Raw genomic sequence first — 22,081 nt, forward strand, 5'->3', positions numbered from 1 at the left:
AAGGGAAAGAGGGTGGGGAGAAACAACAAGCCAACCTACGTAGAGGTAGAAGGGAATAAACTAGACAGATCAAGGTTGTTCCTAGGGGAGTCCCAGACCGCACGAAGACAGGTATGGCTGAGTTTGGAAGAGACTTCAAAGGAGATGGCTTTCCAAATCAGATCATAAGATCGAGAGTTGGAAGTCCATCTCCTAAGGTTCTGCTTCATCCAAATGTGGTAAATAGTAGCTCCAAAAATCAGCTTTCTAATGGCGTCGTATATCGAGGACCCAGAGAAGGACTTAACCATCCAAAGCCATTCTCTCTCAAAGTGAAGCTGTCTCCTGTTGCGGGGCCAGATCGAGGAAAGGGCTTTTTTCCAGATGGTAGAGGTAAAAGGGAAGCAAAGAAGAGGTGGGGGATGTCCTTAAGACCATTCCAACAAAGGGAGCAGGCAGAGGAAACATGGATGTGACGGTGTATCAGGAAGGCTTGGGTTGGAAGGCAAAGGCAAAGGGATCTCCAGGCTGTGATACTATGGCGAGGGATATAGCCTTTGAACCAAACTAGGTTGTTGTGCCAGGGGATGGTGGGGGCAGTGTCTCGAACAAAGTTCCAAGCCGAACTGGTGCTAAAGACTCCATTGGGGGAGGGCAGCCAAAGGGTTATGTTCGCATGTGGGGGGGGGGGGAAGGGGGAGGGGAGGGATTGTAGGCCAAATTCGAGAGACAATGGAGGGATTGAGGTGAGGGGGGGAACCAGGATCCAGAGGAAATGAGACAGGAGAGGGAGGCATTTTTAGGGAGACCAAAAGAGTAGATCACCCTGGGGCCAAGGACACAGTAGAGGACTCTAAGGGGGTACCAAGGGTCAAGCCAGAGGGAAGTAGAGGAGCCATTTACGATAGAGGAAGAGATGCCTCGAAGGGCAATGGGGCGAAGGGCAAGGATCTTGCGCCAGATCCAGGAGGAGTCAGAGGGGGTGGGAATAGTCCAGATGGAGTCAGACTTGAGAAGATGAGAGTAGACCCAATTGACCTAGATGGAATCATGACGGGAGGAGACTTTCCAGATCAGTTTAAGAATGCCTATAGTGTTGGAGTCCCGGATACGTCGTATCCCAAGACCACCCTCGGATTTGGGAAGGCAAATAGACTTCCAGCTAACAGGATGGAGGAATCTTGAAGCGTCAATCCCTTTCCAAAGGAAAGCACATAATAGGCATTCCATGGCCTGGATGGTGCTTTGGGTAAGTCGAAAATCCCACTCCAGTAAATGTAGGAAGCTTGGAGGACAGAGCGGATACAAATAAGGCGGCCAGCGTAGGAAAGGAGCTTACTTTTCCAAAGCTGGAGGCGCTTGCGGTTGTTATCTAACATAGGAGCACAGTGGTGATTGGAAAGCTTGGCCGGGATGAGAGGAAGACCAAGGTATTTAACCGGGAGGGAACCGATGGAGAATCCAGTCAGATGTAGAAGGGAGTCTCTATCAGAATCGGAAATACCAGAAAGGAAGATTTTGGATTTATTGAGATTAATGCGAAGGCCCAAGAGGGTCTCAAAAAGGTGGAGGGAATCCATGATAGCAAAGATGGAAGAGTGAGAGGCCTTGGAGAAGATCATCAGATCATCTACAAAAACCAGATGGGTAAGGTTGATGTGCTTACATTTAGGAATGGGAGAGATGAGATGGAGATCAGTCTTGGATTGAAGACTCCGAGAGAGGACTTCCAGAGCGAGGGAGAACAGGAAGGGGGAAAGGTGGCAGCCTTGGCGAATGCCCACTTTAGAGTGGAAGAACCTGGCCGGAGAGCCATTGACTAGAGCGGAGAAGGAGGGGGAGGAAATGCAAGCATAAATGAACGAAGGCTGGGGGGAAGCCCATTTGAGAGAGCACTCCACAAATGAAGTCCCAACGAAGGGAGTCAAAAGCTTTGTGAAGATCAATTTTCAGAATGGCTGTCGGAGAGTGGGATTTGCAATCAAATCCACGCACAATTTCAGAACAAAGGATAATGCTGTCCGCAATGCTTCTCCCAGAAATGAAGGCGGACTGGTTGGGGCTGACCAGGGAGGGGATCACAGCCTTAATTCTGTTGGCAAGGATTTTGGCAATGAACTTGTAGATGAGATTGCAGAGGGAGATAGGCCTAAAGTCGGAGAGAGAAGTGGCTCCATCTTTTTTAGGGATGAGGCAGATGAAGGTCTAGTTGACCTGAGCCAGCTGGCTGGGTTTGAAAAAGAAGCCGTGAATGGCTTTGAAGAGATCTCCTTTAATGGAATCCCACCTGCTCAGGGAGAATCCCATACCGAACCCATCAGGGTCGGGAGCTTTGTTGGATTTGTGGGAGTGAATGGCCTTGGAGATCTCATCATGAGAGGGAATGGCAATGAGGGAATCCGCAATCTGGGGAGCGATAAACTTGTTGATGAGGTCAGAAGGGAGAGGAGGGGAAAGGGGGGGGATTGAAAAGTTCGGAGAAGAAAGAGATGGAGGCAGATTTGATATCATGGACCGAGGTAAGGGGGGAGCCATCAGGGGAATGCAAGAGGGTGATGGAATTAGAGTTGAGTCTAGCTTTTAGGGACCTGTGAAAGTAAGCTGAGTTTGAGTCTCCCAGCTCTAACCACTTGATGTGAGACTTTTGGCGCAAGAAGCTTTCCTCCAGGGAGGAGAGAGAATGCAACTCCTCCGAGAGGAGTTTCTCCTCAGAGGCAAGGTCAAAGTTGAGAGGATCAGAACGGAGTCTGGACTGAATAAAGGAAAGGTTGGATTTGGAGGAGGAAAGCATGGAATTGATGTTACCAAAGGTGGAGAGATTCCAGCTTTTGAGGGCAGCATTGGTGTTGCGGAGCTTTCTGGCCAGGGCAATGAGGGGGAGGGAGGGGGAGGAGACCAGAGTGCGCCAAGCCTTCAGAGCAGTGGGGAGGAAGAGATGGTGGGAGGTCCACATGTCAAAGAATTTGAAAGGCTTGGGACAGAAGGAGAATAGGGTTAGATAAGGATGTGACAAGGACAATGATCAGAGAGGCCCTGAAGGAGGAAGTTGGCAAGGGAGTGCAGGAAGGAGGTGAGCCAAGCTTCATTAGAGAGGAAGTGGTCAAGCTTACAAGCGATGCGATCAAGTTCAACTCGACGGTTGTTCCAAGTAAGGAAAGAGCCAGTCCAGCGAAGGTCCTCGATGCCTAGATCTTCTAAGCACTCGTTGAAAGCAAGGACGGAGGAAGAGTCGATTGGTCTGCCTCCCAGTTTCTGATTTTGAGATCGCACCACATTGAAGTCACCACCTAATCCCCTAGGAATGGAGTCCATGGAGGCCTTGAGGAGGGAAAAATCAGACCATAGAGAAAGACGGCCAGCAACTTGGTTGCAAGCATAGACAACCGTCAGGTGGAAAGTGGAATGGGAATTAGGAATGGAAAGGCTGAGATTGAGGAACTGGGAAGAGGAGTGGGAAAGGGAGATGTTGATTTTGGAGGGGTCCTAGAGGAACCAAATCCGACTGTTAGGGAAATGGTTGTAATTGGAGAGAAGGGACCAAGATGGGGCAATAGAGGCAGCAATGCGGGAGGCATTTTCTTGCAAAACACAGGTTTCCAAAAGGGTACAAAAAGAAGAATGGGTGGATTTTATGAGGGATCTAATGTCCTGATGCTTAGCTAGGGAGTTAAGACCCCTGACATTCCAAATGAAACCTGCAGACATGACAACTAGAGGGGGGCAATGACCGCACCAGAGGGGTGCTTCTGTAGCGAAGACGGTAGAAGACAATAGCAGGGCTGCGGACAAGAGGCCTGTGGGGGGGGGAGGGGGATCAAGGGGGGGTGAGGGGGGTCTAACGGTAAAGTCATGCGAGTCAAAGCGGAAGAGGGGGGTAGGTCAGACTGAGGAGGGGAGACAAAGGGGAATGGCCGAGAGGGAGGGGGAAGAGATGGATTGGGTCAGGGAATGGGATGAGGGGTTGGGGAAATGCTCGTGGTAGAGATGGGCTGGGGGTTGAAAGATGAGATTGTAAATAAAGAAGGACTGGGCTTGGGCTGGGAGGGAGTGGGTTAAGAGGGGGAGAATGGGTTGGGTCGTAATGCTGGGCCGGGGATTAAGAGAGGGCAGAGCCGAGATGTCATAGGCCTGGGGGGAAGGACCAGTAAGGTTGAAAGGGGAAAAGGGCTTAGATCTAAAGGGAGGGCACGTGGAGGCAAAGTCAAAGGCCAAGGGTAGGTAGCAGGGGGTAAAATAGGTAAAGTAGGGGGAAAAAGGGGGGTGATCAAAATTAGAAAAGTTTAAAGATGGCCTTACCAACAGAGAAAGGGGCGAAGCGAGAGAAAGGCAAGGGTTGTCCTTCATCAGGGCCTCGACAGAAGCAACCGCAGGAGAGTCTTGCTGGCCAGGAGATCTACTGAGCGTCACATCGAAGGTAGGTAAGGTAAAGGTGTTTCTTCCAAACTCAAAGGGTATGACAGTGAGCAGATGCAGAGATGTCATCGGATCTGTGCCAGAGGGAGCTCCAATGGCATGGTTCGCTTCAACTGGTTAATCGAGGGAGGAGACATACCTAGGTATCAAGGAGGGGGGTGAAGGGGGTCCAACAGACAAGGTCATGCGAGTCAAAGCGAAAGAGGGGGCAGGTCAGACTGAGGAGGGGGGATAAGGGGGGGAAATGGCCGAGAGGGAGGGGGAAGAGATGGATCGGGTCAGGGAATGGCCTTACCGACGGAGAAAGGGGCGAAGCGAGAGAAAGGTAAGGGTTGTCCTTCGTCAGGGTCTCGACAAAAGCAACCGCAAGAGGATTTTACTAGCCAGGAGATCTGCTGAGCGTTACATCGGAGGTAGGTAAGGTAAAGGTGTTTCTTTCAAACTCAGAGGGAATGGCAATGAGCAGATGCAGAGATGTCATCGGATCCGTGCCAGAGGGAGCTCCAATGGCGTGGTTCGCTTCAACTGGTTCATCGAGGGAGGAGACATGCTCAGGTATCGAGGAGGCAGTCACGAAAGGAGTCTTTGTAGCAGGAGCCTAAGGGGCCTCGGTATCAGGAGTTGTCAGCTCCGTCGTGCAAGGAGGAGCACCAGCGATAACATGAAGTTATTCAGTGCTGATGGCGTCTTGGTGGCGACAACGGCGACGACTGCGATTTTGTCTCTTGGGCTCTCGTTCACGACTATCAGGTCTGGAAAATCCAAAAGAAGTCGAGGCAGAGAAGAGGGATAGTTCTCCAAGGGGAAAAGCAGGAGCAGGCATCTCCAAGGAAGTCGGTGCAGAGTTGTGGAAGATAGCTTCAAGGTGAGCTGCTTGGGATGGCGACTGCATGGTTGCTGTAGAAGGCGGTGAATCGTTGAGAGGATTCAGGTCAAAAGAAAGGGCTGTCGTGGCAAGGGACACCGAGGCAGAGCAATGGGTGATAGAATGGCCAAAGATTTTACACTGCTGACAGTGAGGGGGGATCCATTCATATTTCACCGGCTGTTCGAACCAGAATCCGTCTTCTTCCTTGATAGAGATGGACGATGGAGGAGGAGAATCAGCAGAGACGTCCATGCATAACCTGGCGAAGGAGAGGCGGTTCATTTTGAGGGTGCGAAGGTCAGTGCGTAGCGGTAGTCCAATTACAAAGCCTATACGGCCTAAGCATTCTTGGGTCCAGTAGTGCAGAGGCAGACCAGGAAGATTGATCCACAAGGGAATGGTATTGAGGTCGACCTTGTGGAGAAGGAGATGGGGCTGCCATTGACGGAGGAAGATAGGTTTGGTTCCTACCATCCAAGGGGCTCCATCAAGGGCGCGAGACTTGGCTTCGTCAGAGAAGAACTTGAAGATGAACACTCCAGAGTCGAGAAGGTAAACGTCAAGCAAGCCAGCGACTTTCCATTGCTTAGTTAGAGAGGCTTTGAGTAGGTGGGTATCTGTAAATTGTAGGAAGGAAAGTTCCGTTTCATTGTTTCTGTTCTTGATGAGCCACAATTGTAGGAAGGAAAGGCGCTGCTGCGTCTTAGCCTTTCCCTTTTCCGGCCTATGGGATCCTCATTAGATGGTCATCGGAGTTTGCCAAGCACTCACTGGTGCTGGTATTGGACGGCGTCAGACCTTGAGGCCTCCACTGCAGATCCCATAACCTCCCTGTGGCAGTTAAGGTCTCCAAGAGAGGGGATTTGGAGCTGTTTTAATTGAAGGGAAAAATTGACATTTAAATTTTATTCTTAATACCGTCCCCTTAGAGGTGCCGAGTGTATATTTTGAAAACACAGGGGGTCAAACTGTATTTAGGGCAAACCTCAGGGGTTGCCGCGTAATGTACCGTTTTTATTATTATTATTATTTTGTTATGATCCGAGTTTTCAACGTTATTCCTATCAGAAAAATTGTTGTTATCAGCCTGTTTCTCTTCTTCTTTAATAAACTCACTAGTACTTTAAAGCAACAGCTGATCCCTGGTTTACTCAGTATTCTTTTTCTTATTAAAAGAATTGTATGCCATATGTTTGCCTATTCTATTAGGTCTCAATAGCATCTCTATGTGAAATGTTATTTTCCAATGCTCTCTATGAGCTCTGAAGCATGATGGAACTGTTCAATTATTTCTTTTTGATATTAATTCTATGTTATAGTTCTCTTTATGTATGTCTCATTTGACGACAAGTTAAGTGCAAATTGTTTTATATTTTCTCAATTGACGGGTTGAAACAGCTGCGTCTGAAAGGGAGCAGTTATTGCTTGTGAAAATCTCAGAGCTTGAAGCCAAGTAGATCATATTGTGAATCAAATAACTAGGTTGAACCTTCATATGTGCACGTTATCTCTTTCTGTTGGACTTCGTGTTTGCTTGGCCAAATGGACCAAGAATCTGAATTACAAACAAGACATAAAAATGATTCTGACCTCCTTTCACAAAAGAAAAAGGAATCTCTCTTTCCTGTTATATATGTACTTTCCTTTTCCTTTGATGTAGGATGATTAATCTAACTGATGAGGTAACTGAGGCAAGGTTGAAACATCTGCAGGTAATTGGCTGAGGAAGGTTCCTTCTGAGCTCTTCTAAATTGCAAGGTACTGCATGATTTTGTGGTAGAAACACTGACTTTCCCAGATAAAGTGTATTTTAAGTTGAAATAATTTGATTGAATACCCATTTTGCTATACTGATTCAGTCATAAACTTATAACTTGAGAAGGAGGGAGGGAGAAAAACTGACTTCCTCAGATAAAGTGCATTGCTGAACTTAATACCCATTTTTCTGTATTGGTTCATCAGTCATAAACAACATGAGAGAGAGAGTGAGAGATGGATGATGGTGTTTTCAATTGGAATTTGAACTGGGCAGGTGCAGAAGCTGAAGGTGAACTTTTATGGATTTAAGACTAGTACTGCTTTTCGGAGCTCAATGTTAGGAGATGAAAAAAAAACTTAAGGGAGAAAGCGGACGTGGAAGAAGAAGAAGCCGTTGAGGAGGGGGAGGAGGAAGAAGCCTCGTCTTCAAATTTTGTACTGCTAAAACCCTGGCTGGAAAAAAATCCTTAGAGTCATGAGATGAACTCTGTTAAGATTATACTCGCCGCAATCTGCTCTCCTCTCCGAATTGTAGAAGACCAAACCCTTTTTCTACTTCCATCATCAATGTCACTTTAACCTCTTCTTCGAAGCTGAGGAGGCGGTTCTTCTCATCCATCAACGCAAGCCCTCCTCCTGCTCCCGACACCAGGTTAACCCAACCACAGAAGAAGAAAGAAGTTCCACTCAATTTCGAAAACATCAGAACCAGGTAGAAGAAATTGATTCAGGAAAATAGGCCTGTCCTATGCATCTTCTTCTACTGCCAATCCCTCCCTTACTATAGCAGCCATCACAGTGGCTTCTTCTATGTTTAATTGCTTGCAATTTTATAATCTCTGTTCTTTTCTATGATGCAGAGTTCAAAGTTCTTGTTTCAGTCCTGAGGGAAATTACCTTGTCGCTACTTCTTGGGACAACTGGGTTTTTTTTATCGCGGCCGCAATTGAATTTCTTCCTTCTTCCTCTTTTCTTTCCCTTATTTTTTAGTCATTCTAATTTGTGCTATTTTGAAGTGCAGATCATAATCTACTCTGTTCGCATTTCCTTCTTCCTCTTTTCTCTCCTTTATCTTCATTGTGCTCCAAAAGCAAGCATATGAAGGACCGGTTCCGGACTCGTCTATGCCATCGTTGAAATCATCTATGCTCTGCAGTTTCAGAAGCCCACTCCAGAGCTGCCAATAACAATCCACCTCTGCGGAGCCTTTTGTTCTCACAACACCTTTTTATTACCTAAAAACTCCTCCCATATGGGAGGCGCCTATACTACCATTGCCACCGCCAAGAACAATCCACCTCTGGTTTTGTTTCATGATCTTCATCCTCGTTTACTGCACCACCGGTATCTCTGGTGGGTAATCCATTTTTTCCTTCTTTCTCTGTTTTCTGTTGTTTACAATTTGATTATAAACAATTGTGTGTGTGTGTGTACAGGATGGCATATTGACCCAGCAGTGACGTTTGGGCTTTTCTTAGCCCGTAAAGTATCACTAATCTGTGCTGTGATGTGCATGGTTGCACAATGCTTGGGTGTAATGTGTGGTGTAGGGCTAGTAAAGGCCTTTCAAAAGTCTTACTTTGTGCAGTATAGTGGTGGGGCGAACGAGATCGTCGATGGCAACAGCAAAGGTGTGGGTTTGGCAGCTGAAATTATTGGTAGCTTCGTCCTTGTCTACAATGTTTTCTCTGCTACTGATCCCAAAAAAAGTGCCAGAGCTAAGGATGGGTTTTTTTATTAGGGTAAATTACACGGTGACCCCCTGAGGTTTGCCCTAAATACAGTACGATCCCCTGTGTTGCTAAAATATGCACTGTGGCCCACTGAGATTAGGTTATTTGTTATACTCAGCCCTACTCCGTTAGAGCATTCCCGTTAGTTGCTGACGTGTTGGTCATTGATGCTTTAAAATGACAAATATACCCCTAATAGGGTGTGAGCTTACCATTTTGCCCATAGGGCAGCCTAAACTTTACACGATCGTCTCTGCTTCTTTTTCTTCTTCTCTTCTTCCTTCTTCTTCTTCATCTTCTTCTTCTTCCTCCTCCTGCAAACTCACCTGCCCCCACCCTTTGCAACCCCATCTTCTTCCTTTGCTTCACTTTTTTTACCTGGATTGCTACCGGATGAAGAGTGGGCGCAGGAGGAGGAGGAAAAACTGGTGGACAAAAAGGAGTTGCAGCGACGAAGCAGGGCTTTGGCACTTTCAACGTCAAGAGCTTCAGCACTAAAGGTGATGGATGAAACGACGATAGCAAAATAATTATGCTTAATTCCCATTCTTTTTTCCTCTATAAATAATTTATTCTTCTCCTTTTTTATCTTGACAAGTTTCTAAGATCTTTAACCCTAAATTTTGTTCTAACTTACGCAGGCCGTCATGGCAGCATGGAAAGCAGCATGTGGATCTTCAGGTTCTGTGAAGCTTTTCATACCAAAAGGGACTTTCTTACTCGGTCCCGTTAAATTTGTTGATCCCTGCAAGACCATTGATTCCATTACCGTTCAGATGCAGGTTATCATCTAGTTTCTTCACTTCTTTACTTTCCTTTCCTTTCTTCCCATACAGATTGAATTTGCCCATTAATGTGTCTATTAATTCTTCTGCAGGGTTTTTTAAAGACAACCACAGACCTGAACAGGTATGGTTCTTTGGATGATTGGATCAAGTTTGGATGGGTGGAAGGATTGACATTGACCAAGCTCAAAGGGCCAATCACAATTATATAATTGTTCTCATGGGAATGAAGAATCTCCATTCATCTATGAATCATTGGGGAAATTGATTCAGGAACTAGAAGGAAGAAAGCTTAAATCTTTCAGCTCTCAGTGAGAAATAAGGGAGAAATCAGAGAAGACCCATTACCTGGTGGCTGGTTGAATCCAAGAACATCATATTGACACCGGTTCCGATCGCCTTTATCGCATTTGATATCAACAGAAACATCTTTAGGCACCACAAGATTAAGGCACTACTGAGGATTTTTTCCATCCTTGTCTCTCTCGCTTAAAAAAAATAAAATCTTTTTCCTTTTCAAATTTGTTCAATTACTCTCTAAAACAACTTTCCTTTTCCTTCTCAAAGTCTTTCCCATCTTTTATCTCTCTTTCTTACGACCACGGTTTTGAATTATTATTAAAGTTGTGAATTCTTCGATTAAGCATTGAAGAATTTTTCTTAATTTGTAATCTCCGATTAAATTTCATTTTGGCTTCCGCTTGCTTTATTATTTTATTTTGAAATGACAAACTGATTCCAAAATAAGACTAAGAATGGAAATCATCCTTGGGGGATAAATTTTCTGCTTGTTATTTCCAAAATAATGTAGGACATAATCGTTAGTCTTTGTATGATTTGTAGGAGCATAATGTCATGATAGAAAATTTTGATTTTAAGTTTTTAGAGAGGGCAGACCACTTGGAAAGTTTTGGCTGATAAAGAAATATATGATTGAAACTCATTTATTTTGAACTTTTTAGTCTTCGTTCCTAATAAATGCTCTCACGTGCATCTCCAAGTGCACTTAAAAATAAAAGTTTGAGAACTACCTGACCTGATGTACGTCTGAAACCCAACCCAAGAGAATTATCATATTATTCAAAAGGACTAGGGTTTCCTCCAATGCTCATGTGCTTTTGCATCAATGAGTGTGAAGGATTTCAAACCGTCAAATAGTGGATTGTTTGTAAGGAGACATGTAAAGGAATCCGCACAAAGGCATCATATTATTCATTTTTTCTATTCAAAAATAGGTTTAAATTTACTAAATTATTCATCAATTGTTCGAAAATAAGAATTTTTTTATTGACACCTTTTTAGGTGTCAAATAATTTGTAACCATACTTCTTTGTTCTTTAAATATATCGTAAATTTTTTAAATGAAAATAAATACTATCATTTCACATGTCTATTCGAAAAATGTGCATGACAATGATACTTCACTTTCAAATTTTTTATATGAGAAAATTATATAAACAATAAGATATCATAATTATTTTTTATTTTTTGGTAAAAAGGATATTACATTTATCACAGCACAGTTTAACTTACCTATCTGTGCCTTTCGAGTAAAGTATGTGCTAATACACCCATTAACCTATCTACCTTATAAATATTTGCAGATCTAAAGTAGTTCATTACTTGAATCCCTTTAGATAACAAAACAGAAAGGTCAGATGGCCAGTCCTGCTTATGTCCCTGAGTAAACCAGTAAAGAGTCGAACCGTCTCTCCGTGTCTGATCCTAGTTCGCCAGAAATATTCGTCTCTAACGATGCTCGCTTCGTCGACTCCGACCCCGGTCACTCGTTCCAAGCGATTCGAGAGCAGATTTTCGGGTCGGAGAACTTCTCTGCCAACCCGGCTCCCATGAATGGCTTTGCTCAACAAGCAGCGAGCATGGGCGAAGACATGCCGAGAACGGTTATGAGTGGTTTCAAGCCAGAGGTTGTGCCGGTTACCACTGCTTTGGCGAACGAGTTTGCCGTGTTCGATCGGTGGTTCGCTTCTGTGCCTACTTCGACTCAGCCGAATCGGTTTTACGTCCACTCGGCCACTTCTCATGGATGCCAGAGCAATGTAAGGAAGGACCTCATCCATGGTTTCCCTCAAAAGACCATTTTCGACTCCTTGGAAGAGAATGGGCTTTGTTTTGGGATTTATTACCAGAATATCCCTGCAACTCTGTTCTTGAAGAGCTTGAGGAAGCTTAAGCACATAATTAAGTTCCACGATTACAGTTTGAAGTTTAAATTACATGCCATGTTGGGTGAGCTTCCCAATTATGTGGTGTTGGAACAGAGGTACTTTGATGTGAATTTGTTCCCTGCGAACGATGACCATCCATCCCATGATGTTGCGCTGGGGCAGAAGTTCGTGAAAGAGGTTTATGAGACGCTGAGGAAAAGCCCCCAATGGAACGAAACGGCGCTGTTGATCACGTATGACGAGCATGGTGGGTTCTATGATCATGTGCCTACGCCGGTTACTAGTGTCCCCAATCCTGATGGGATCCTTGGGCCTGACCCATTTTACTTCAGGTTCGATAGGTTGGGTGTTCGTGTACCGACGATACTAATCTCACCTTGGATAGATAAGGGGATAGGTCAGTTTCTGCTTCTCGTTCTGTTTACTTAGTTTTGGGGTTATGTCTCTTTGTTAATTGATGGTATTGCTCTTTTAATCACCTTTAAATTTTTGTCTTTGATGCGTGATTCATTCTGACATCAATAGATTTTCCATTTGTCTATTAATTTGCTAAATAACAAGCTTTCCCATTTTTTTTTTGGTTAAAATGAGCTTATATTAATAGGAAATAATTAGATCTTACAACCTGTAATATGTCATTCCATTAGCGTCATTCCTTATTATAGAGGAAAGAGCTTCTGGAAGACAATCAAGACTAAAATCAACTTCATGAGTTAAATGCACAAAACTAGCCAAATAGTCAACACAGCCATTGATCTCCCTGACATGATGTATAAAGCTACAACTGCGAAAGCTATCGCGCAAGCAACGAATTTCCTCAAACAACCATAATGCGTCCCATTGGGGATGAAAGGATCCCACAATCATTTGCACTGCCACCACAGAATCTGAGCGAACCTGCACCTGCTCCTGCTGGCTCTCCTTAATGAAGACTTGGACATGAATTAGTTTAGAAGTCACTAAAATAGGCTGCAGAGAGACCAAGTCTGGGTTCCACAGTACCCAAATCCGACCAGAGTCAACAATATCACTATTGGTACAACAATTCCAACGTCCACTGCGTTTACCGGGGTCATTTAAACCCCGAGTATTCCATGCTCTAAGATTCATTAAAGCGAGGTAGGAGAAGTGGAGCAATGCAAGGGGCTGCCCCGACCCGGACTGCATTAACCTCAACTCTATCTTCACCAATCACAGCAGGCTCAACATCCTGCAATGGCACAAACCTATTCCCATCAATTGATTGATCAACAATAATTCCTGAAGGCTTGGTCCTCATACCCGCGGCACTTTGGTCCACCAAACCAGAATTAGAAGCCAATGACAAACAGTCATTATGTGGTTTAGCCTCCACCGAACCAGAAGGTTTAGAAACCTGTTGTTTGATGCCACGATTAGTGTCCTTTGCATCAAGGTGGTTGTTAAGGTTTAACAACCACCTTAACCTTACCACGATCACCCATTACAATCTCCTTGGACGATGGATTAGACACCTTATCCTTTGAATTACAATTTGACACATCATGTAGCACTAAAGGGCCAGCCCTCACACCTGTAATATTAGTTCGACCCTTCTCATTTGAAGTGCCAGATGGCGCCTCAATATCCATACCTGCGGTTACACCCCCATTACTGGTAACCGTTGTTGACACCTTCGCCGGAACCATAACTGCCACTGCCACTGTGGTCTCCGATGGTGCAGGACGCTTACCACGAGCCTGCCAGGCCGCCAAGGCTCTTCAATAACCATTCCTTCAACCTGCAACTCCTCAGTAGGTTTGGTTCGATGCACCGCAGCAACTGGGCAATCCTTGTCCATATGATCAAAGATCCTACAAGCACTGCATATCGGGGGAACCCAGTCATAGTGAACAGATTGCTCCACCAAAGACCCATCCTCCATTGCAATATGGATTGTTGTAGGCAAACCATCAGCAGCATTAACAGACACGCAGAATCTCGCAAATGATAGTCTCTCCCGTTGCATGGTCCTCCCATCAGTGCAAATAGAACGACCCAAAACACTGGCAATTCGTCCCAGAGAACGGCTACCCCAATACTGAAGATTGAGACCATAAAGACGAACCCATAACGGCAACTCAGACTCCTCTCTCTTAGAGAGCGAAACCTCAGGGGACCATAGCTTTAATATCAGTGGTCTGGTGCCAAAAGTCCGGGGATCCTCATCAAGGATCTGATGACTCAAATCAGATCCCTGGAAATCAAAGACAAAAACCCCACTTTCAAGACCGAAAACTTCCACCGCTCCAACATGGCTCCATTTCTCTTGAACAAACCTTTTCATGGAAGAGAAAGTTGGTATGGGACCAAACACATACCCCACTAACGCTGCTTCCCATCGATCAGACTCCTCTGCCAAATCCGCTTTGCAACACACTGCCACCTTCTTCCCAGCGACAACTGCTGGTTCGACAAATGGGATTTCACAAGCACCATCCCTTACTTTACCACCTGGGAATAAACTCACCCATGAACGCTTGGGACCAACACCTTGCCCAACACCATTTACATTAATGGGGCTGGAACCAGGATTGTTGGACACAGGAATGGTTGTTTCAGTGACCATAAAACAATCACAGAAACCAGCGCAAGAATTTGACTTCAAACCAGAAATGCTTCTTCACTCTTCTTCTCTTCCATCAAGAGAAGAAAATTTCCATATAAAACTATTTGGAGCCTTCTTCACAAGCTTTCCCATTTTGTATTAGTTGACATGTAAACTATGAATAAATAATGTTGACAGTTTTGAATTGAAGGGCAACTGGATGACCAACTCTGTTTTGGGGTGATGAGTGTGCTTATTTTCTTTCCTTGTTCTTTCTTAGATATTTGTTGTTTCTATCTTGTTTTGGGGTTAGCTGGTGCTCTGGCAAGATTCCATGATTTTGATTAGTATAAAGAAATATATTGGTTGTGCTAGGTTACTCAGTTACCAAATTTGAATTCTAGCCTATTATGTTATTCATTGAAATAATGAGAAAGTAAAAGAAAAAGATGCAAGTTGAGAAAAAAATTTATGGCATGTTATGTTGGTCATTATCTGCTGCAGTTGCATTGGACTGGTTGGATCAATATGATCCTGTATGGAGGCCTAGGCGCAAGAGATGCTGGTGGCAGTCCAATGGTAGGCGTCGCTTAGGCGATCAAGGCGACACCAGAAATCAAGGGGAGAGAAAGGCGCCTGGACGCCTTGACATCTATGAACACGCCTAATTTTTTAGGCCATATATGGGGGGTTTAATTCTGCATACGGGACTAGTAGTAGTTAGAGTCTTGTGCCCCAAGTTAAAAAAGTTTGAGTGACGTTAGGATACTTAATAGCTTTTAAGAGTTTTTTTTTTAGTCTCTCGAGTCAAATCAGTATACGAGAGTGGTTATGAGTCCTTTATGGGTCAATTTATGAAATTTAAAGGCTATATATTTGTGTACAACCCCCATCACTTGGACATGTTTTGAGTAAAGAAGATTGAGCTTTTTTCACCAGTTTTGGAGTTGTTGAGTTTGCATACAGGATTTGTATTCCAGATCTGATCACCCTCCCTCCTAGTTTTGTTCATCTTTCTTCTCAGGGGTGATCTTTCCTCCCTCTTCTCTTCTAGTATTCTTCTTGCTATTTCTTATAATTATTACTTCTCAGCAGCACCGCTGTTTTCTTCTAATATTCACTTTGCATTATTCTCATATATCTCTCTAGTTAATGATCTGTATCATCTCAAATTTAGTACATCAGTGTCTGGTATATTTTCCTATGGAATTCTCATTTCAAATTCTGATTCCTGCATGTAGAATTCTTGTTCTAGAACTGCAGCCCTGTTTTCCTAGTGCCACTAGGAATTGTCTGTGCAAGTCATACCAGTTCTCTGTTTTCAAAGATAATACTGGACCAGGTTTCGAGCTTGTTCTGATATCTCAGTCCAGAGTTATAAATTCCCTTTTTTGTTGTCATACTCTCTGTTTCTGCTATCCTATCTATCAATGCTAATATCTTACTGGGTTTTTCCGATTTGGAATTAGCTGACATAATTTTCCTAGTTTTTAATATGGTTCTGGTGGGTTTCTCTGTACTGTATGGAATTACTTTGGATGCTTTTTTCCTTGAATGAATTTCTGTGGAACCGTTTGTTTTTCTATGGAATTAGTCTCCTGCTGTTTTGGAATCTTGGTTTGCCTAGTGTAGTAGCTCAAATATGCTTTCAACAGCGAAAGAAATGGATAAGGCTTTCTAGATTCTTATCAATGACCAAACCAATAAATAAGAGAAAGAAAACTACTACTCTGCATGATTGCATTAGCAAATTCTAATCCCCCTTGAGCATGTCTAGGAATGGGAAACTACTCTTATCCAGATATGGTTGTCATTGTGGATACAGAGGAATGTTATCTGTCATGCTCAATGGTGAAAAAGACAAAGTCCTCCTCTCCTCCCTCTGGCTCTCTCCCCACACGATGTGTTGAAAAGGGGTGGGTTGGGATTGGCATGTGTACTTCTGCTGGAAAATAGTGGCTCTTGGCTCTTGGTTTTAGTTGTGGCTTTTTGAATCTGCATTTGTGTTGGTATTGTTTCTAATGGAAACCAAACCAATTCCTGCCAATATTGGAAGAGCATAATTTGATAGTAGAAAAATCAGTAGTACACATATCAACTTTAAGAGTAAGCCCTCTCCAGCACTACTAAATAGAATAGGGTAAATTACACGGACCTCCCCTGACGTATGGCTAAAGTACACTTCCCTCCCTGTGTTTCTAAAAAGCGCAGAGACTTAAAGGTCGGGGTGTCTATGTGTGCACTCTATCCTCTCGAGAAGACATAAACTCACTAACATCGGCACCTATCTGACTGGCAAACTCAGGGCTGGGCATTCCACCAGGCCCCGTACAAGGTATCCTCCTCATCTGACTCCTCTTGGAAGATGTTGCTGAGTTCAGTTGGGTCTTTTTGTTCTTGTCCATCTCAATGCTTATGTGCTACATCTTCAATCTCATGTTGTAGTGCACATACACCAACTACTCAAGATGTTTATAACCCAATTGGTTCCGCCTCTTGGAGTGGATGAGTGAAAATGTACTCCAGTTGCGCTCGCATCGAACGATAGAACATGTTTGGGAGAGAACCTTAATTTCTATCTTCCTCAAGTTAGGTCCATCTCTTCATATAAGGCAACATAGTTGTCAAGGCGCCGCCTTGGCGTCCAAGCGCCTTGTTCTGGCCTTGATTTTTGGTGTTGCCTAGGCGCCGCTTTGTCGCCTTGATTTTAAACCTCCTTGACCGCCTTGATTCGCCTAGGCGCCTTAACAACTATGTAAGGCAATGCATCAACTCTCTTGGACTAACCCAAACCCATTTGGGTATCCATGTGAAGAAGATGAACTGGGTCCAATTGGGTTTTTAGGTTCGGTAGGATATTTGGGAAATATATGTAATCTTTTATTTCGGTAGCAGTTAGGAAAATTATTAATTTGAGTTTTATTTAGTCTAGGTTTTAGGAAGTAATTAGGAAGTAGATTTTCTGTTTTAGACTTCATTTAGGACACCTAAGTTCTTTTTATATAAATATGCTTGTAACGTTGGGCAGATTTGAATGAATGAAAGTTTTTTGGGTTTTGTTACAAGATTGGTATGCACAAGGTTGTGTGACTATATCCCCCCTCTCTCAATATCTTCGTCTCTCTTCCTCTATCTCCTCCCTTCTTTTTTCTTTCTAGTTTCTCTTCTTTCCTTCTGTGACTGTTCTGCCCTGACGGTACCAGCAGTGTCCCTTATTGGCTATCAATCTCTATTCCCTCTCTCCCTTTTTCTCTCAATTTTCGGTCGGAGATTACCCTGCCCTGGGCGACCAAACCCTTACAGCCTCTCAGCAAAAATCCCCTCCTGCTGTGAGAATTGAAGTCTACAACTCAGTTTGGCTCAAGCTACCGCCAGAAATAGTCTCAGAAAGAACTAGTTACTTGGTTGATTGTTAGGACTGACTTGAAGTGCCTTCAATAGAGCTTTTGTTGCGATTCTGTGCCTGAAATTTCAGGCCAAATAGAGGCCTGTCGTGGAAGTTCTCTCAATCTAAGTTCTTCTTCCTCCCACTGGATTTGTTTGTGACTTAAGGTTGAAGACAAACTTCCAACGTAAATGATTTAATTCCCTTTACGTCTTGTTTCCAGTATTGCCCCTGTTTCTTTCCATTATTCTCCTTGGCCCTATTTTTACATTTAGTGCCAAGTTTATCCTCACTCTTTGCTTTTATTCATCCTTATATCCTCCCTCCATCTAAGTACACTTTTGTCTTCTAAAATTTTCTCTAATTACAATACTACCATCCCTTTAAAACATTCCTTTTTTTACAATTTTGCCATTGTCCTTATAAACCCTCAAATTATTTACTGTTTTGCCACTTGATCTTATGATTTGAGTTACCTAACACTTGAGTGGGCCCGTAAGTGATCTGACTCGGGTTTGGAACCCCAGAACTGCATTAAATAGTAAGGAACCAGATGTGCATTTCGCTTCTGAACCTGGTCACAAGTAGGAATGCCTGGGAATACTCAAATGAAACCACACAGCTGCTGCCCAATTAACCTTAGGACTTGAACACCTGAGAAGGTCCCATGCCGACCTTGGAGTAAAAAGGCCCGAGTTATTTACTTTCCAAACAACTTGATCTGGTTCTGTAGTATTCAGCCTTCAAATTTTTCCAAGTTGACCTCCCCACACTTCCACGAGATCTCTTGGTCTAAATGGTCCTGGCTCCCAACCTCCATCAACCAAAATTGATTGCACAAGGGAAAGCCTATTGGATCCTGCATCATAACGAATTTGATCTCCAAATCTGTTATAAGAACTCACTCTGGATGCCACGGATCAAGCCATAACCTGATTCCTTCTACATTTCCAATGTTGTGTTGGATTATATGCTCAACCTTAAATCTATATTTCAAGATTTTCCGCCATACCCAGGAGCAATTCTTGAAAACTCTCACTTTTCACAAAGAGTCAGCTTTCAGGTACCTACTCTGCACCCATTTGACCCACATATTGTCCTTTGAAGCAGTCCACCAGGCTTGTTTAACAATACGTTCAATATTCATGTCTTTGATTCTTTTAATTGCCAAACCACCCTCCAATTTAGGTTTGCAAACCCAAGAAATGAAGTGCATCTTCCTTTCCAAACCCGGACCTGACCACAAGAAGTGGGAAAATATCAATTCCTGCTTCCCCATCACCTTTCCTGGCAAAGGGCTCCCTCTTCAACCTCCCGACCCCAAACACAACCAATGGCAAAGAGCTCTTCCTGATTGACTCAGCTTCTCAATCAATGCTCCAATCGCAGGTAAGTATAAGGGCAGGTTCGAAATTCATTCCTCTATCAAAAACCCCCACCAAGAACAAGCCCAAGGATCAAGAATCAAAACAGAAAATTTCTGCAAGTTAGGTTTAGTGTAACCATAGGAACCAGCAGCAATCTCTGATTTTGTTCTTAGTACAGAGGGAGGTTTTAAGTATGATTTCCTATGGTTCAGCGTGAAGCAAACTTGAAGGAACTGTGGAGTTGTAGCACTCTGTTTTCCAATCAGCAGTACCACCTGCGACTGGAAACAAGGGTAACTAGGAGAAGCACAGAAGAAATATGGAAAAGGAAGGAGCAGGATAGGTTACTCGAACGAAGGAAGCTTTAACCTGGTTGGAAGAAAGAGAGAAGGGAGAGAAGGTAACAGCACAAACACACTCCATGTGGAACCAATCTCAACTTTCACTTTACCGTTCAATTCTATCTTCAATCGTTGGAAGGCCTTGCATATGTATTGCTGTTAAATCATAAAAGGATTCCCATACAAACTCCAAATCAATGGTAGGGTTTGAAACAACCTCCTTTTTTTACTATCGTCTATCGACTTGCTAAACAAAGATAAAAATTTAATAATGACAAAAATAAACCCAAATAAATAAATTAACCCTACCGACCCCCTTTGACCAAAAGTCCATTTTGGGACCGGTTCGTCTCAATCTGGGTTTCCAGATTGAGTCGTGCCAGTTCATCTGGGTTTGGTTGATAAATCATGTGACGAATTTTTTTTCCTTCCATTTTCTTGTATTATTTGGTACTAAGCTCTTCTCCTTTTCTTGTTGATGAACTGATTCTTGGGTTTCTTATACAGTTATCCATGAGCCTAGTGGGCCAACCCAATATTCGCAATTTGAACATTCTTCTATTCCTGCAACTGTAAAGAAGCTCTTCAATCTGAAATCAAATTTCCTGACAAAGAGAGATGCATGGGCTGGGACCTTTGAGAACTACTTCTACCTCCGTGACAGTCCGCGAGGTGATTGTCCAGGTTTGTGCCAATCCCTTGGTATGCTAAGATAATAAATTGCATATCCTTAATTGTTTATGGAATTGATTTTTTTTAATTTATTGCATTCATTCATGGTAGTGAAGAAATAAGCATGGGATGGTATTATATCAGGAACTATCAGTCCTTGCCTCTCTAAACACCCGACTGTGACTGTACTGGATGATAATAGCTTGGAATTATTCATTTTTGAGCTGCTACCCAATATTTGAAACATTTTTTTTCTCCTGGTTGGCTAGGGGTTGAACTAATTTGAAACATGAAATCATTCACCTTCTTTTGGGAGGTCAATGGGCTGTGGTCTGTAAAATATCCTCTTTAAACATATGGCCAGAGTCATCCAGCTGATGCAAATCTTGGGTGCATACCAGCTGTTGGAGTGTTAGACTGGTTTTTATTATCTTGATTTTTGCAGGAATTGTTTAGAAAACCCCTGATGTGTATATTATTCTGTAGAAAAGTTGCCGGAGGTTAAGATTTCGTTGAGGCCAGGGGGACCGAAGGAAGACAAGAGCCTTTCAGAGTTCCAGTTGGAGTTGATTCAGCTTGCAGCACAGCTCAATGGCGACCATGTTCTGAATACTTATCCAGACATTGGCAATAGCATGACAGTGGCTGATGCCAACCGGTATGCTGAGGACGCAGTGGCCAGGTTTTTGGAAGCTGGAAGAGCTGCCTTAAGGGCTGGAGCTAATGAGTCTGCCATTGTTACCATGAGACCTTCCCTCACAAGTCGAGCTACTGGAGGAGTCTATGGGTCACAGATTCGAAGTCATTGATGATCCCACGATTATTCTCATTAATCTGATGTCAATATGATATATAAATCAACATATAGTTCTGTATTATATTGAAAGTTGTTCTACTTTTGCGATGGTTATTGAATGAACAAACTGCTGCTCTCTCATCCCTACTAATGCCCATGCTAGAAGTTTTCGCCCAAGAATTAAACTCAAATCTTTGCAATTGATCCTATTATCCTTTCCACCTTTTAGCTTTCTTTGTTTTGGTGTAAATGTTTGTTTCCATGAGGTAAAATTTTCTAATGTTTTATTTTGCATATTAAAATTATTTAAAATAATTACGTAAGATGCTATTATAATAGATTTGAATTACACATGTCATGTTGTATAATTGTAAGAATCATGTGTTGCATAGGACCCACAAATGCATAGAGGTCTTTTGAGATCCAAGATTATAATCATCATTTGTTCTTGATGCTTGTAAAACACAGTTGATCTCGTGAACCCAGAGGAGTCTTTCAGTGGCATGGTGTGGCCCATTAGATAGGGGAGCTTTAGTATGAATGAAGGAAACCTCATTTTGTAATCCACATTGACCACGACTCAGTATTTAGTATGCCTTTTTTAATTGTAATTATAATTTTTTAAACAAAAATAAAGTAATAAACATAAAATTAGGAAACACAAAAGTGAGCACGTTGTTAGTTACATAACACATAGTATTAGCGGAGATCTGGAGATGGTTTTTGTTTTTTTTTTGGTTGGGGGGGGGGGGGGGATCATAGGGCCAAGGTGGTTTGAACTCATGACCTCTTATTTGAAGAGTTGATCTTTTACCAAGTGAGCTAAACCTTTGGGGTTGGAGGAGATGGTTTTATTTTTACAACCTAGCTTAGAGATTGCAGAAATTAGCACATCATTCGGTTCATTCCCATCCATAATTATGTATTTCATATTTAACAGTGTCTGCCAAAAGAGGGAAGGAAGTAATTTTTGACATTGTAGGGGACATGGTTGTATTTAGGGTGTGGTACGAAGGAGGCTTGAGTAATTTACTCTTTGTTTTATTTTCCTTGCAACGGAAACAAAACATTCAAGAACTAATTAAAAAAAAAACTTTTACGATCTGATGTTCAAAAAAAAATCCATGCATACTCAAAAAATATGTCTAACAATCTCATAAAAATAAAAAAATCTAACAAGGAAACATAATGATGGGTCATTCTCTATTTATTTTTTAAAATTCTTTTAT

General features: G+C 43.0%; 1 protein-coding gene across 1 annotated transcript; it reads left to right on the plus strand.

The window, feature by feature from the left end:
* Positions 1-5,072: 5,072 nt before the first annotated feature.
* LOC122662006 (non-specific phospholipase C1-like) lies at positions 5,073-20,923 on the plus strand. The gene is made up of 12 exons (XM_043857580.1): positions 5,073-5,257; positions 6,921-6,972; positions 7,293-7,354; positions 7,879-7,942; positions 8,040-8,112; positions 8,455-8,676; positions 9,151-9,251; positions 9,393-9,533; positions 9,629-9,660; positions 11,230-12,122; positions 19,892-20,068; positions 20,543-20,923. The coding sequence occupies exons 1-12, from the start codon at positions 5,073-5,075 to the stop codon at positions 20,863-20,865; spliced, it is 2,325 nt and encodes a 774-aa protein (XP_043713515.1). The 3' UTR covers positions 20,866-20,923.
* The last annotated feature ends 1,158 nt before the right edge of the window (positions 20,924-22,081 follow it).

The sequence above is a fragment of the Telopea speciosissima genome, chromosome 1, assembly GCF_018873765.1.
Source record: "Telopea speciosissima isolate NSW1024214 ecotype Mountain lineage chromosome 1, Tspe_v1, whole genome shotgun sequence".
NCBI classification, from domain to species: domain Eukaryota; kingdom Viridiplantae; phylum Streptophyta; class Magnoliopsida; order Proteales; family Proteaceae; genus Telopea; species Telopea speciosissima.